Below are 14,414 nucleotides of genomic sequence, written 5' to 3'. Positions count from 1 at the left end.
AAAGAGATCCAAATTGAGCATTTACTTGCTCCTACAAATTTTTATTATCATTATGAGAAATGTTATATTACCGTCAAAATTTACCATTATTTTAATTATTAATTTAATTTTTTAATTTAATAATTTATTTTAATTTATATTTTTAAATATTAATAATTAATTAATAATTAAAATAATAAATTTTGATGATCCTCTGTTAATGGTAAATTATTATTATTATTAATGAAAAACCAGTAGTGGTTGGTTGGTGTTGGATTCGACCCATTAGGCATTAGCACTTACCAGGAACCCGACCTAAAGATTGACGAACACCCACTGCTCTCTGCTACCTCTTTCTTGTCCTCGCATTGATCTCACTTCTCACACGACAACAACCCATTCTTCTTTCTTCCCCCAAATCAATCCCTTCACATTTCTTTCTTTATTTTATTCTTATTATTCTTGGTTTTGTTTCTCCCAAGGTTGAACCCTCTCTCTTTCTCTCTCTCTCTCCAACAATCATCTATACCCACTTAGGTATCCCAGCCCCTTACGACACCGTTTCCTTCTTCCTTCTTCACTCTGAAAACCTCAGCTGTTTTCCTATCCTATCTTTTTCTTCTTTTTCTTGTCTGTTTTATTCGAATTACACCGATTTTCTGAGTCCTGATTCTGATCGTTGCCGAGGAGGACTAGTTCTAACACCAATCAGCGTTTTTGTTGGTCCATGTTACTTCTTCTGAGCTAGAAACTTTGAGGTGGCGTAGTATGGTTAACTCTCTCTACCTTACAAGGTTAGTTTCTTATTAATTATTTATTATTGTGTCGTTTCGTTTCGTACAAGCTACTGCTACTACTAATGTCTACTGTCTACTAGAATTGTACGGTTTCTAGAAGATATTGTGCTGAACAGTCTAATCTCTATTGTGATGAATGGTTAAAGAGAAATTATTTCTATTAGTTTATGAAAGTTTGTAATTCAGATGATGAACAAATTGAAAATTGAGAATGAAATTTAGGAGCTTGGTGCATATAAAGCCTGCTGACTTTTCCTGGAGATTTATAATTCCTGCAGTTCCTGCTGCTGATGTATCAGTTTTTTGGTGTGGAATTTAATGTCTGCTAGATTTTCAATCTCGTGATGCAGGAGGAGCAAACGTAACGCTTCTATTCTTTGATAAGGGAGAGGTTAATCTTCCACTATGTCTTCACTTCAACTGTTGCAACTAACTAAGCATGGCCAGAATTTTCTGGCTTCAAGGAGGTACGGAGTTTCTTTGGTGATATTCGATTTCATTTCAATATCGAATGTCGGACTGTTTGCTTATTCTTTTGACCAACTATGTCAAATATATAATTGCATGAGTTATTTGCTTATCAGTAGCTAAATAAGTTCTGAAAATAGGATGTGTTATCTTTCAAAATGTGAAACAATATGGTAAAAGTCATGAGACCTATGTAGTAAATAGCAGTGGTACTCAACACTAGACACTAGTAAATGTTTCATTATATAGTTATCTGTTATCTTGTTTTTTTTATTTGCAATAGTATATTTTACTCATCATACACCTTAAAGGACTGGTATTAATAAACTCGTTAGGTTGTTGAAATAATTTCATTGTATGTTATACCATTTTTCATTCTCTCCTTGTGGTTAATGTCAGGAAAACGTTACTGTTTGCAACTGGTATCTTTGTTGCTGGTGGAACAGCTGCATATATGCAATCAAGGTCAAGGTTTAATAGACGTGATTTAGGTCATTGTAACGGGCACAATGATGATAACCAAGTCACAACAGAGGAGGTTGTGAAGGGTTCTACAGCATCAAAAAATAAACAAAAGAAAGGGGGGTTGAAGTCTCTTCAAGTCCTTGCTGCAATTCTTCTATCTGAGATGGGAAAATTAGGTGCAAGGGACCTTTTAGCTTTAGTTGGCGTAGTGGTAAGCCAATTTTATTGTGGATGATTATGCTTGGTGTTTGCCTTCAATGTTAGTGTAGAATGAAACCATAGTTTAATTTGTATTTAGATATTCATCTTATTTAATTTCATCAAATAATCCTTAGGGGTTGAGAAAAATTCCTGACTTTGTGAATACCCCCACTTCTTGGAGTTATATCTTGAATGCTAAATATCAATCTTTATCAAAGTCAGGTAAATTAGTAACCATGTCATTCATTTTTTGGTAAAAATTTGGAATATACTTTGAGCACCTTAACTGGGTGGATATAATTCTTTCCATCTCCTGCTGGTATTTATCATCAAGAGGAACATGGTGCAATGTTAGAGTTGAAGATATATGTGGTGTTATTATTTGTCTTTTTTTTTTTTTCTTGTATTTTAGAATGGAGTGTCTCATAGAAGAGTAGAGTTAGTGGAAAGTGATGGCCACTTAACCAGTGTATTGAAAAAAGGTAGTTGGAAATGAGATTCATATTTCTTCAAATATGAAAATAGCCCTTATCAAGTGAAAACAAAGGAGGAATAGTGACTTTGAAATATATTGGACATACCTACTTGCCAAAAATAACCATTATCCCTTTCAGCATATTTTCTTATGCATGTAGGATGAAAAAGCTCCTATTTTCTTTCCACCTTTTCCATACTCCATATGGTCTTTAATGAAAACCTGAATGCTCGTCTTTGGAAAAAGTAACAACTCTTTTTTGTTTTGAAGTTTTGGAAAGGTTATTTGGTCTTGCTTCTGACTATAAATATGACTGTATGTGTAGCTTTATTTCTTTTTACGCTCTATTTAAACATAATACTTTACGTGGATTGCACAAGGAGCCATTTGCACTTACCTACCTGTAGGAATTCAAGTGCTAAGAAGATGAACATGTGAATAACATGCTTGTGCAAGTAAATGACTTGGCAGGAAAAATACTAAAATAGAGATGGATTGACTCCCCAAGAAAGAAACAATAAAGAGGTTAAATAAGTGGTACTTAAAGTTTCAAATATTTTCAGGTGTTTCGAACTGCTTTGAGCAACAGGCTAGCAAAAGTGCAAGGCTTCCTATTTCGTGCTGCATTTCTTCGACGAGTGCCATTGTTTTTTCAGCTTATTTCAGAAAATATTCTTTTGTGCTTCCTCTTATCGACCATGCATTCTACATCAAAGTACATAACAGGGACTTTGAGCCTGCATTTCAGAAAAATATTGACGAAGCTTATCCATTCCCACTATTTTGAGGTATAAATTGTTGAATTGGCTTTGCTCATCTTTTTGGTTGTTTAAGAAGAGTAGTGTCCGTTGCCTGAATGAAGCCTAAACAATGTGGTACGATAATTTGGCTTTCTTATCATTTGTTTTTCTTTCAGAACATGGTGTACTACAAAATATCACATGTAGATGGTCGGATAAATAACCCAGAGCAAAGAATTGCCAGCGATGTGCCAAGGTTCTGTTCAGAATTGAGTGAAATTGTACAGGATGATCTAACTGCAGTTGCTGATGGACTTCTATACACATGGAGACTGTGTTCATATGCTAGCCCAAAATATGTCTTCTGGATATTGGTAACTCCGTCGTTGAACTGTATTGTTTTGTAGATTCCTTATTAGTAGCAGACTACTGCTCATCCTCTTGAGCTGTATTAGAACCAGCACTTGCCTCTTAATATTAGTGTTCTGGCTCTTCAGGCCTACGTACTTGGAGCTGGTGCTGCAATCAGAAACTTCTCCCCTTCATTTGGGAAACTTATGTCTAAAGAGCAGCAATTGGAGGGAGAATATCGACAGCTTCACTCACGATTAAGGACTCACTCAGAAAGTATAGCATTTTATGGGGGAGAGAAGAGGGAAGAATCTCATATTCAACAGAAGTTTAAGAACTTGGTTAGACACATGAATGTTGTGCTACATGACCATTGGTGGTTTGGCATGATTCAGGACTTTTTGTTGAAGTACCTTGGTGCTACTGTTGCCGTTATATTGATCATAGAACCTTTCTTTTCTGGTCATCTAAGGCCTGACAGTTCAACTCTAGGGCGTGCAGAGATGTTAAGCAATCTAAGATATCATACAAGTGTCATAATTTCTCTGTTTCAGTCTCTAGGAACTCTTTCTATCAGTGCAAGACGGCTTAATCGTCTCAGGTACTTGATAATTCATTTCATTCATATTTAGAAGTTGATATTAAAGACTTTCTTTGGTCACTAGGCATGTACTTACAATTCCTCCATAAGATTCATTTTGCCTGCATAGTTGTCATGACTTCCCTAATTGTTTTGCAGTGGGTATGCTGATCGCATTTATGAGTTGATGGCTGTATCAAGGGACCTAAGCATGGTTGATGAGAAATCTTCACTGCAAAGAAAAGGAAGCAAAAATTTCTTAAGTGAAGCTAACTATATTGAATTTTCTGGTGTCAAGGCAAGTCTGCTCAACTCTCTCTCAATCCTGATTTAAGATAGTGTTTGTTATGATGTTTTAATAGTGATGATGCATCTGAATTCAGGTTGTCACCCCCACTGGTAATGTCTTGGTGGATGATCTGACCCTTAGGGTTGAGTCAGGATCTAATCTTTTGATTACAGGTAGTTATCCGAACTCTCTTTTTGATGATTCTTTTTTTTTAAAAGATTATTATTATTATTATTTGGTTTTTCTTGGGGTTGATTTAACCTTTGACATGTTATTGATGTTTCTTTGGCTGAAGGTCCAAATGGCAGTGGAAAGAGCTCGCTTTTCCGTGTTCTAGGCGGTCTTTGGCCGTTGATATCTGGACATATTGTAAAACCAGGCATTGGTGCTGATCTCAACAAGGAGATATTCTATGTGCCACAAAGGCCGTACACTGCTGTGGGAACACTTCGTGATCAATTAATTTATCCTCTCACTGCAGATCAAGAGGTTGAACCACTCACAGAAAGTGGTATGGTGGAGCTATTGAAAAATGTAAAGTTCAAATCTGATCCATATCTTTGTCAGTGTCACACAAATATGTCCATATACATACTATGTATATGGGAATGCAAACCTTCACTCCATGAAGGTTGCTAACATTCACCCTATAGGAGTGAAGGTTAGCATCCTCTCTGAGGGTTTGCTAACCTTTACCCTATAGAGCTGAAGGTTTAGCATTCCCTTATATATGTTCTTTTTTTCTTTGTTTAAATTTTTAATTAATGTTTATAAAAATAAGTTTTCGTTTGTATTAATTTTAACGAGAATTGCATATATATGCATTAAAGGTTGACCTTGAATACCTGTTGGACCGTTACCCACCTGAAAAAGAGGTAAACTGGGGCGACGAACTTTCATTGGGTGAACAGCAGAGATTGGGCATGGCTAGACTTTTCTACCATAAGCCAAAATTTGCAATTCTTGATGAGTGCACTAGTGCTGTCACTACTGATATGGAAGAACGGTTTTGTGCTAAAGTACGGGCAATGGGAACATCATGCATTACCATATCACATCGTCCAGCTTTAGTTGCATTCCATGATGTGGTTTTGTCATTGGATGGTGAGGGAGGGTGGAGTGTTCATTACAAAAGGTTGGTACTTTATGGTGATGTTTATATCAATTTTCTACTTTTGATGTTATTGTTTATAAGATTTAGATATAAACCCCAGGGAGGACTCTTCGACTGAAGTGGGGGTCAATACAATGAAGGCATCTGAGACAAAACGACGGAGTGATGCAAAAGCAGTTCAACGTGCATTTTCCATGAGCAAGAAGGTTTGTATTTTTCTGATCTGGTTCATTCTGCGTCTTCTTTGTTCATTATTTTACGCTGGTTAATGCTTATGAAGAATTCCACACCATTTTCTAATGTAGGATTATGCATTCTCAAATTCAAAGGCTCAGTCATATATTGCAAAAGTGATAGCATCATCTCCGTCTAAAAATAATGCTGTTTCGCCCTCTGCTGTGCCCCAACTTCGTGGTAATACAAGGGTATTACCATTGAGGATAGCTGCAATGTGCAAAGTATTGGTGAGTTCTGAAGATGTACTCTTTAGAGTTCTTCAATGATTTGCTTAATTCTAGATGCTTGTTTGTTAATATTTATTAAAATCCTAGGTCTTGATATTTGTTTGTGGGAATTATAAGCTCGATGATTAGTATCTACATCTCTTTAGTAAACTTAAATTATTCAAGTTCATCCCTGCAACCTGTAATTCTTGTATGCTGGTCACTCTTCGGGGTACTGTTGTTGGGTTGCTAACTTTTATTTTGGTTTTATGCATGTTCGTGGTCAATTGTTTTGTCTGGAATATGTTTTCAAAATCCCTCAGAAATATTTTGATTATGAGTCGTTTTGACACGAATGAAATAAGTTACACTAAACACACCTTTACATTTTGGTTGGCTAGGAATAACTTCATTTGGTCTTCAATAGATTTTATTGCCTTTTTCTGTTTGTTATTTATTAATCTGGTAAATTTGGATCAACTTGTTTTGGGTTAAAATCAGCTTATTTAGGAAAGGGAAACAGTGATTTAATTTTATCTTGAAAAATAATCTATTAAACAGTCATGTTAAAATCTTAGAGCTTTAACAAATGGCTAAGTTGCACTACATCTCCTGATAAATTACAGTAAGACCTAATTCAGCATTACCATATGTGCATTTTGTTAAGATTTCTCTTATTCAAGCTTATCTTTAAATGATACAGACCATCATAGTTTTTAAAACCGTACAGTTCAATCAAATTCAGCCATTGAACGAAACAAGAATAGGGGTGAATTGGCAATGTCACTGAGTCGTGCCTGTGATGCCAAAGTTAGTCGAATTCCGACACAAGATCCGAATTGAATTATACCAACAACTCATTGCTAACATTTGTGTTTGGTGTGTTCCTTTTTTTTTTCCGGTTTATTTGGTTTTTACCCTTCATAACTGGACCAAACCAAAAGCCCAAGGTTCAAATTAGACAATTAGTGAGATATTAATTAAAATTAGGAAAATGCAAAAGAATCAAGTTGGAGCCTTTCACATTCCTCTCCCTCTGTCTCTACATGTTTGACGTTTCCTCTTCTCCAAGCATATGTTCTGTTCATAATTAAAAAATTGGTCAAACAATTCACAGTTCGACAACTATGCATGCCATTATTTGAATGAAATGAATGCAAGTGTGTGGCTGTTTGTGCATTTTCTCCTTGATGAGCTGCTATAAGCTAGTTATTTTTGTTAAAGATGTGCAATGTATGTACCATAAATAATAGTTATACCACAACAATGTATTTTGGGCACATGTTTTTTATGCCAACTGCTTCCTTTCAGGTACCCACCGTGTTTGATAAACAAGGTGCACAACTGCTTGCTGTAGCTTTTCTTGTTGTTTCAAGAACATGGGTTTCGGACCGTATTGCATCGTTGAATGGTATTTCCTTATCTTAACTTTTCATCTTCCCGTGAAGGCCATGCTTCAAAATATTAATGGAAATTTTATGTTCTCAGGTACCACTGTGAAGTTTGTTTTGGAGCAGGATAAAGCTGCCTTTATTCGGTTGATTGGTTTAAGTGTTCTACAAAGTGCTGCATCATCTTTCATTGCACCTTCTATAAGGTAATTATGCAAATGCATCTGGGATCTGTGTTTATTCTGACTTATACCACTAAAATGAAAATGTATATTTTACATATTTCTTTGTTATAAGATATGGATTTAATTTATTCTGTGCAAGTTGATTCTTATTTAGTGAAAGAGTAAATGATCAAACTTCATAAGTCTTTTACACACCAAAATTTAGTAAACAATATTTTGTTCTTCAGACACTTGACAGCTAGGCTAGCTCTTGGGTGGCGGATTCGTTTGACACAGCATCTACTCAAGAACTACTTGAGAAACAATGCATTCTACAAGGTAATTGGATATGAACTATTTGCTAGTTCATTTTCTTCTCATATTTTTAGAGATTGTAAACATGCTTGCAGTGATGTTTAAATGATTAGTTGTAATTCAATGAATCACAGTTAAGTACTGTAGAAGTTTCTGTTATGGAAAACTCAATTCCAAATACACCAACTCGCTGTTTGTACTATTTATTATTTAATGCTGAACTTGTTTCTTAAAAAAACTTATCCCTTTTTCTTCTTCAAATACAATTCACTTTTCAGTTTGTTTTTCCTTGACACGTAGTGCTCCAGCGTGTCCCTAACTGTTGGCTTTTGTCAAATATAGAAATGTTTTGTTCTTCCACTGTACATTGCAATATATAAATGGGAAGTCCCATGCACAGCTTTTAGATTTATGACATCGTTCAATTTCCTGAAGCAGCCCTATTAGAAAATGGAAATAGTAATACAAGTATGCTTAAGTGAATGACTTCTACTAATCACACTGTAAAACCATTGGGCATGCTGTCTTGAAATGCCATCCAATGGCCACTATGCAATTGTTTGAGAATGGCATTGAATTTTTTAGGACAAAAAATATGATTTATTCTTTTTGTCATTATGAAAAATAAGAATATCTATTTGGATTTGAAGTTCTTTAGGGAGATGTTAGAACTTGGTTTTGAAGTTTTGTTGCATCCTTCATTTTAGGTCTTCCACATGGCAAGCAAAAACATTGACGCAGATCAGAGGATAACTCATGACTTGGAGAAGTTAACAACAGACTTGTCTGGACTGGTCACTGGATTGGTAAAACCATCTGTGGATATCTTGTGGTAAGTAATTTCATTCACAGAATGTTTAATGTGATGTTTTATATAATATTATATGATCAATAGATGGGCATAATCCTTAATATAGTGAAAAGTTTCTTCGATAAAAAGTTATTTGGTAATGTAAGATGGGAGTTTAACTTATATAAGTTATCCTTTCTCAACAAATTGAGCTATTGAAATTAGCATTTATTCACCTGTGCTTGGATTAAGGTATCTGGCTCCTGTTGTTTTCTTCTTGACTTAAATAAGTACATTTGTTTTCTTAAGGTTCACATGGAGAATGAAGCTGTTAACTGGTCAGAGGGGAGTTGCAATACTCTATGCTTATATGTTACTTGGTCTAGGATTTCTAAGAACTGTTACTCCTGATTTTGGTGATTTGATAAGCCAAGAACAACAACTTGAAGGAACCTTCAGGTAAACCCATGCTAGTATCCATTGCTTCTCACATGGTGTGAAAGTACCTTATAGATTATTCTGGGTTCTTATATTTTGTATTTTTGCTAGGTTCATGCATGAAAGACTATGTACTCATGCTGAATCTGTTGCTTTCTTTGGAGGTGGTGCCCGAGAAAAGGCTGTGAGTATCCCAACTCTATAATATTCTTGTATTTTTTATTGTGTGCTTATTTTATTATTTAGTAAGGTTAAAAGTTTAGAATGAAAATCATTAGCTTGGCACAGCTAAAATATGGGATTGTTGAAAGTTATCAACTCATTTACATTCTACTGCTCAAATTTTGGACATGTCGTTGCATGACTCTATTAAGATTTAAGGGCCAAAAAATAAAACCTCTGTTCCACTCCTTATCTTTTCTACCTTCATTTGCAACCTTCTGGAGCAAGAAACACCCTAGACGCACAACTTAATCTTGCAGGGATTTGTTGTGTTCTTGTAAAATTTTATTTTATGTTAGGGTGGATTATGGGGAGTGTGATCAGTCGTCTTGGGTTTGAAGAGAGCAGTTCATCTTGTATATTTTTCTTTTTCTTGCACTTCATACACTATGATCCTCGTCTTTCCCTAAATTGTTCCCTTTAAAATTGTGTAGATGGTTGAATCAAGGTTCAAAGAGCTTCTCACCCACTCCAAGTACCTTCTAAAAAAGAAGTGGTTGTTTGGTATACTGGATGATTTTATCACCAAGCAACTCCCTCATAATGTCACTTGGTTGCTGAGCTTGTTGTATGCCATGGAACATAAGGGAGACCGTGCATCAATAAATACTCAGGGTAAGATCGTTTGGACTGTTGTCATTTACAGTTTTTATTCCCCCCTTGTGCCCTGCTAGGCTGCTAACATATACAATATTATATTTAACAGGTGAGCTGGCACATGCATTGAGGTTCTTAGCATCTGTTGTTTCTCAAAGCTTTTTAGCTTTCGGTGACATCCTTGAACTGAATAGAAAGTTTGTAGAGCTCTCTGGTGGTATTAATCGGATTTTTGAGCTTGAAGAACTATTGGAGGCAGCACAGTCTGGTATTTGATCATCATTAGTTTTGCATATACCAAATAGTTTCTTGCTCCTTGTGTAGCAGTAATTCTTCACAACAGTCATCATGAGCTAATATTATATTTGATGATACAGGGAATATGATTGATGCTGATACGTCTCCAGTTAGAGATTCTCATTCTAAAGATGTTATTTCCTTTTCAAAAGTTGATATTGTCACCCCTACTCAAAAGATGTTGGCCAGAGAGTTGACATGTGACATTGCGCTTGGCGGAAGTCTGCTCGTTACTGGTTTGTATAATTGTTGTTTTATTATATTTTCCATTTTACATGAGGGAATTTACTTGCCATTAGAATTTATATCTTATGTATGTCATAATTTTAAAGGTCCAAATGGTAGTGGGAAAAGTTCCATTTTCAGAGTTCTTAGAGGACTTTGGCCAATTGCAAGTGGAAGACTATCTAGACCATCTGAAGGTGAGGATCAAGAGGCTGGAGCAGGTTGTGGCATTTTCTATGTTCCTCAGCGTCCCTATACTTGCCTGGGAACCCTGCGTGATCAAATTATATATCCCCTGTCCCGTGAGGAAGCAGAAATTAAAGCATTGAAGATCTACGGAAAAGGTATCTTGGTGTCGATCATGTTGGAAATATCCCTTTTTTTTAACAGACACAAAAATGTCTTTTTCATTAAAATAAAGATCTCCTTTCTTTAAAACTAGCTCTGCTGAATTACTGTGGTCAGTTTCCTTTTGCAAACCAGTAATAACTGGTTGATCTCTTCTAATGGTTCGAAATGTTGAATTATATTACCCTCATTTTGTTTTGCCATTTAGCTCTGATAATTGTGATCTTGCAAATTCAGGTAATAGTCAACTTGCCAGACATGTGTTGGATTCACACTTACAAGTTATCCTAGAGAATGTTCGGTTGAATTATCTTCTAGAGAGGGAGAAGAGTGGCTGGGATGCAACTTTAAACTGGGAAGATATTCTTTCTCTCGGAGAACAACAGAGGCTAGGCATGGTATGTATATATATCTGTTCTGTATGAGCTTGTTAAATTGCTTTAATAATTTTCATTTGCAAGTCTTAAAACTTGATCCATAATTTGAGGATGACATCATGATTTACATATAGTATTCTTTTCTTGTTTGGTCTCTGACATTTACCTTCTGTCTTTAAGGCACGGTTGTTCTTCCATAAGCCTAAATTCGGCATCCTTGACGAGTGCACCAAGTATGTATGATTTCCTGGGCTTTCTTTTGCCTTCTCTCGAGTAATAAATTTTTTTTTTTGTTGTATTTTCTGTTCATTAACCATGTTTCATATTGTCTGGAAAAAAACAATCATGACAGTGCCACTAGTGTTGATGTTGAAGAACACTTATATGGGCTTGCAAAGGAGATGGGAATCACATTTGTTACTTCTTCGCAAGTAAGACTACCTAAAATTCTAAAATTATGCTTCGTCATGATTAATTACAAGCATTCAAACTTGCCTTGTTTGCTACGGGATTCCTTAATTGATTTACAGATCCATGCTGGGATATTTACTTTTGTTTTTGTTCTCTATGGACCAGTTACAAAAATCTTTGAGAGACAATAAAAAATCAACTTAAAGCAGTCCAAAATTACCTTATTTTGCATTCCTTAATTACCGTTTACCTTATTTTGCATTTCTTAATTACTGCTAGAATAATTGAGTAATATTAGATGTAGTAACTGTAAATGGATGTTGCATATATGAAATTATAAATGTTAAGTTAAATAAAGTAACTTTGGTTATTGCCTCCCTAGCATAATTGGACCAGTTATTACCTTCTCTGAACTTGACATGGACATTAAGTTATTATTCATTCAAAATCGGATCAAACTAATTGTATTTTCTCGTGCCCCCAGCGTCCTGCATTAATACCCTTCCATTCCTTGGAACTACGACTGATTGATGGCGAGGGCAACTGGGAGCTTCGTTTGATCAAGCAATGATGTTACTTATGGTATTGTTGCTGTTCATTACATTGTTGTTATGTGACATGTTGCTGGGTCTTGAACTTGAACATACTGTCCAATTGCAAGTGGAAATTATATTTCCCAACAACAGTCGTTCATATTTTCTCTGATTTTGGGTTTACCACATTGTCCAAGCTTTTATTTTTTTGCTCCAAAGACTTTGTGGTGCCAAAACAAACAAACCAAAGAACCAACCAAAATGGTTTGATGGTACATTGGAGCACAACAAAACCATGTCAAGATGTTTGCAGCATATAGAAATCAATGTGTACAGGATTTTCCCTCCTATTCTTAGGTAGTTGATATTTATTTATATTTTGTAGCTATTAGATGTAATGATTTATATTGTTATATTAATAAACACAGTTGGAACAGTTGTAATCTTCAGATTGTTTTTTTCTTCATGGCCATTATTCCTGTGCCAGCTGAGATGCTTCAGTCTATCCCTATTCTGTTAGCTTCAATGTACCTGTAGCTATGTTATCTTGCTGTAATATGAAACTAGTTACTTTAATTGTTGGTACCTTGATTCAAATTTATAAAGTAAAATTTTGAAGAACAGAGTTGAACTTTAGGGTTCTAATCTTGTGTTGGTTCTTCCAAGTATACATCGTTACTTTTAAATCTTTAGTTACAAGTTTTATTGAGCAGCATCTAGCGTGGAAATCTGAAGCATAATTACATGAATTATTCTCTTGTGATTACCTCGTAACTCTCGGCACCAGAAGCGTTACTGTCTAAACTGAAGTCATATTCCGTTCTCTTTTCGTTTGGGGAAAATAAAAGGAAGCTTTACATACTTCGTTTACTTTGTTCTGGTAGGTGGAATCTCTCAAGAATAATGAATATACTAGGGACTGGTATGATAATTGATATATGACAATGGATAAAGGATAAATATGAAGCCACTTGCAAAGTCGAATATACCTTGTCTTGTATGCCATATGGGATCTAGGCCTTTTTTGGTTGGTTTACAGATCCTTTAAAGTTACATAGAGTAATATTCCAAATCAATTTTAAAAAAAAAATTAATCGGATAATTTAATCTTTTGATAAGTTTAATCATTAAATTAGTTTTTAATTTTTTTTTGTTAGATAAATTAATTTTTATATCAATTTTTGTCATTAATTAATTGACAGAATCATTGAGAATTTTTAAAATATAAGTTTTTTATTGTAGAAAAAAATTAATTGAAATTAAAACTCTTTTAGTACCATTGGAAACTTTAAGCATCGCGTTAATTAGCAGAACCTACTCATTTGATGAAATGAAGCAATATTGGTGTGCATGAACATTATTACCTACGTTTTGCCATTTACTTCAGAAGTTGGAATTTCATTACTGCTATACGTAAACCATTGCCAACGGTGACGCTTTGATGGATGCTACTGCAGTGACATTATTCCGGCGCAACGTGGCAAACAATGTAGACGAGTCGTGGGGGAAAGCACAGATGACGTTCGATGAGACAGCCAACAATGACGACGGAGGATCGATTGTAGTGTAGTGCGGTGGGGGAAGCAGCCGTGCGAAGGAGTGTTACTGTTGAAAAAGAAGCCATGAGAGAGGAAATGACAGGGTGAGGATTTCAGTTGTTCTTTTCCTACGATGGACACAAACAAGGGACACGACACGACACGAGATATGCTTACACGCGAATTTTAAAATCTTACATGATACGGGGACACGCATACATATAAAATATAAAGTATTTTTTAGATAAATTGTAATGATATTTTGATATTTTATTGATATTAAAATATAAATTAAAATTTTTATTATTTTTAATGTCTTATTTTAATTATATCAAGTATTTAAAATATTTTTTGTTTTAATAAATAATAATATATACTATATCTAAATTTATTTTAAAAATATCTGTTAAGAATAAGACTGGACACGCTGACACGTGATGGTATTTAAGTGTGTCCAAACGTGTTCGGAAAAGAATTTTTTTTATTTTTTATTAAGATACGGTTGGACATTACAGACACGCATGTCGGACGAGTGTCGGTGAGTGTCCTGTCCGAAATGTGTCCCACACGCGGACACGACAACTCAGCGAAGTGTCCGTGTTTCATAGTTCTTTTCTAATTGCGAGGGAGAGAGTAAAAGTAAAATTTTGGAGAAAAACCCAAAACAGTCCCTGACAATTATCTCAAAAGACAACGAGGTTCTTGACAAAAAAAAAAAAAAAACTCAATCCGGCTCCTGAGTTTTACTTTTATGGGATTGATTAGTCATGTGCCAAAAAAAGTTAATGTTGTTTTTTTTTCACATGGGCTAATCAGTCAAAAAAAAATCAGGGGCCGGATTGGATTTTTTTTAGGACCTCGTTGTC

At 35.1% G+C, this 14,414-nt stretch overlaps 1 protein-coding gene across 1 annotated transcript; it reads left to right on the top strand.

The window, feature by feature from the left end:
* Window positions 1-204: 204 nt before the first annotated feature.
* Window positions 205-12,633, top strand: LOC112783718 (ABC transporter D family member 1). Its single transcript, XM_025826759.3, has 26 exons — window positions 205-773; window positions 1,127-1,243; window positions 1,644-1,920; window positions 2,949-3,173; window positions 3,302-3,499; window positions 3,623-4,077; window positions 4,216-4,354; window positions 4,440-4,518; window positions 4,641-4,879; window positions 5,176-5,480; window positions 5,560-5,665; window positions 5,765-5,923; window positions 7,214-7,313; window positions 7,391-7,499; window positions 7,706-7,796; window positions 8,480-8,604; window positions 8,872-9,021; window positions 9,112-9,184; window positions 9,657-9,837; window positions 9,929-10,087; window positions 10,197-10,352; window positions 10,449-10,685; window positions 10,927-11,087; window positions 11,247-11,299; window positions 11,419-11,497; window positions 11,962-12,633. Exons 2-26 carry the CDS (start codon window positions 1,182-1,184, stop codon window positions 12,046-12,048), a joined length of 4,005 nt encoding a protein of 1,334 aa, XP_025682544.1. The 5' UTR covers window positions 205-773; window positions 1,127-1,181; the 3' UTR covers window positions 12,049-12,633.
* The last annotated feature ends 1,781 nt before the right edge of the window (window positions 12,634-14,414 follow it).

Source organism: Arachis hypogaea, chromosome 20, assembly GCF_003086295.3.
Source record: "Arachis hypogaea cultivar Tifrunner chromosome 20, arahy.Tifrunner.gnm2.J5K5, whole genome shotgun sequence".
Taxonomy (NCBI): domain Eukaryota; kingdom Viridiplantae; phylum Streptophyta; class Magnoliopsida; order Fabales; family Fabaceae; genus Arachis; species Arachis hypogaea.
This window is presented reverse-complemented; position numbering and strand designations above follow the sequence as displayed.

Bases quoted from the DNA above. Each gene is read 5' to 3' on its own strand.
- LOC112783718 (XM_025826759.3), top strand. From the start codon at position 1,182: ATGTCTTCACTTCAACTGTTGCAACTAACTAAGCATGGCCAGAATTTT. The intron at 7,314-7,390 runs GTATTTCCTTAT...TTATGTTCTCAG, and splicing joins CCGTATTGCATCGTTGAATG to GTACCACTGTGAAGTTTGTT. The intron at 11,088-11,246 runs GTATGTATATAT...TCTGTCTTTAAG, and splicing joins AACAACAGAGGCTAGGCATG to GCACGGTTGTTCTTCCATAA.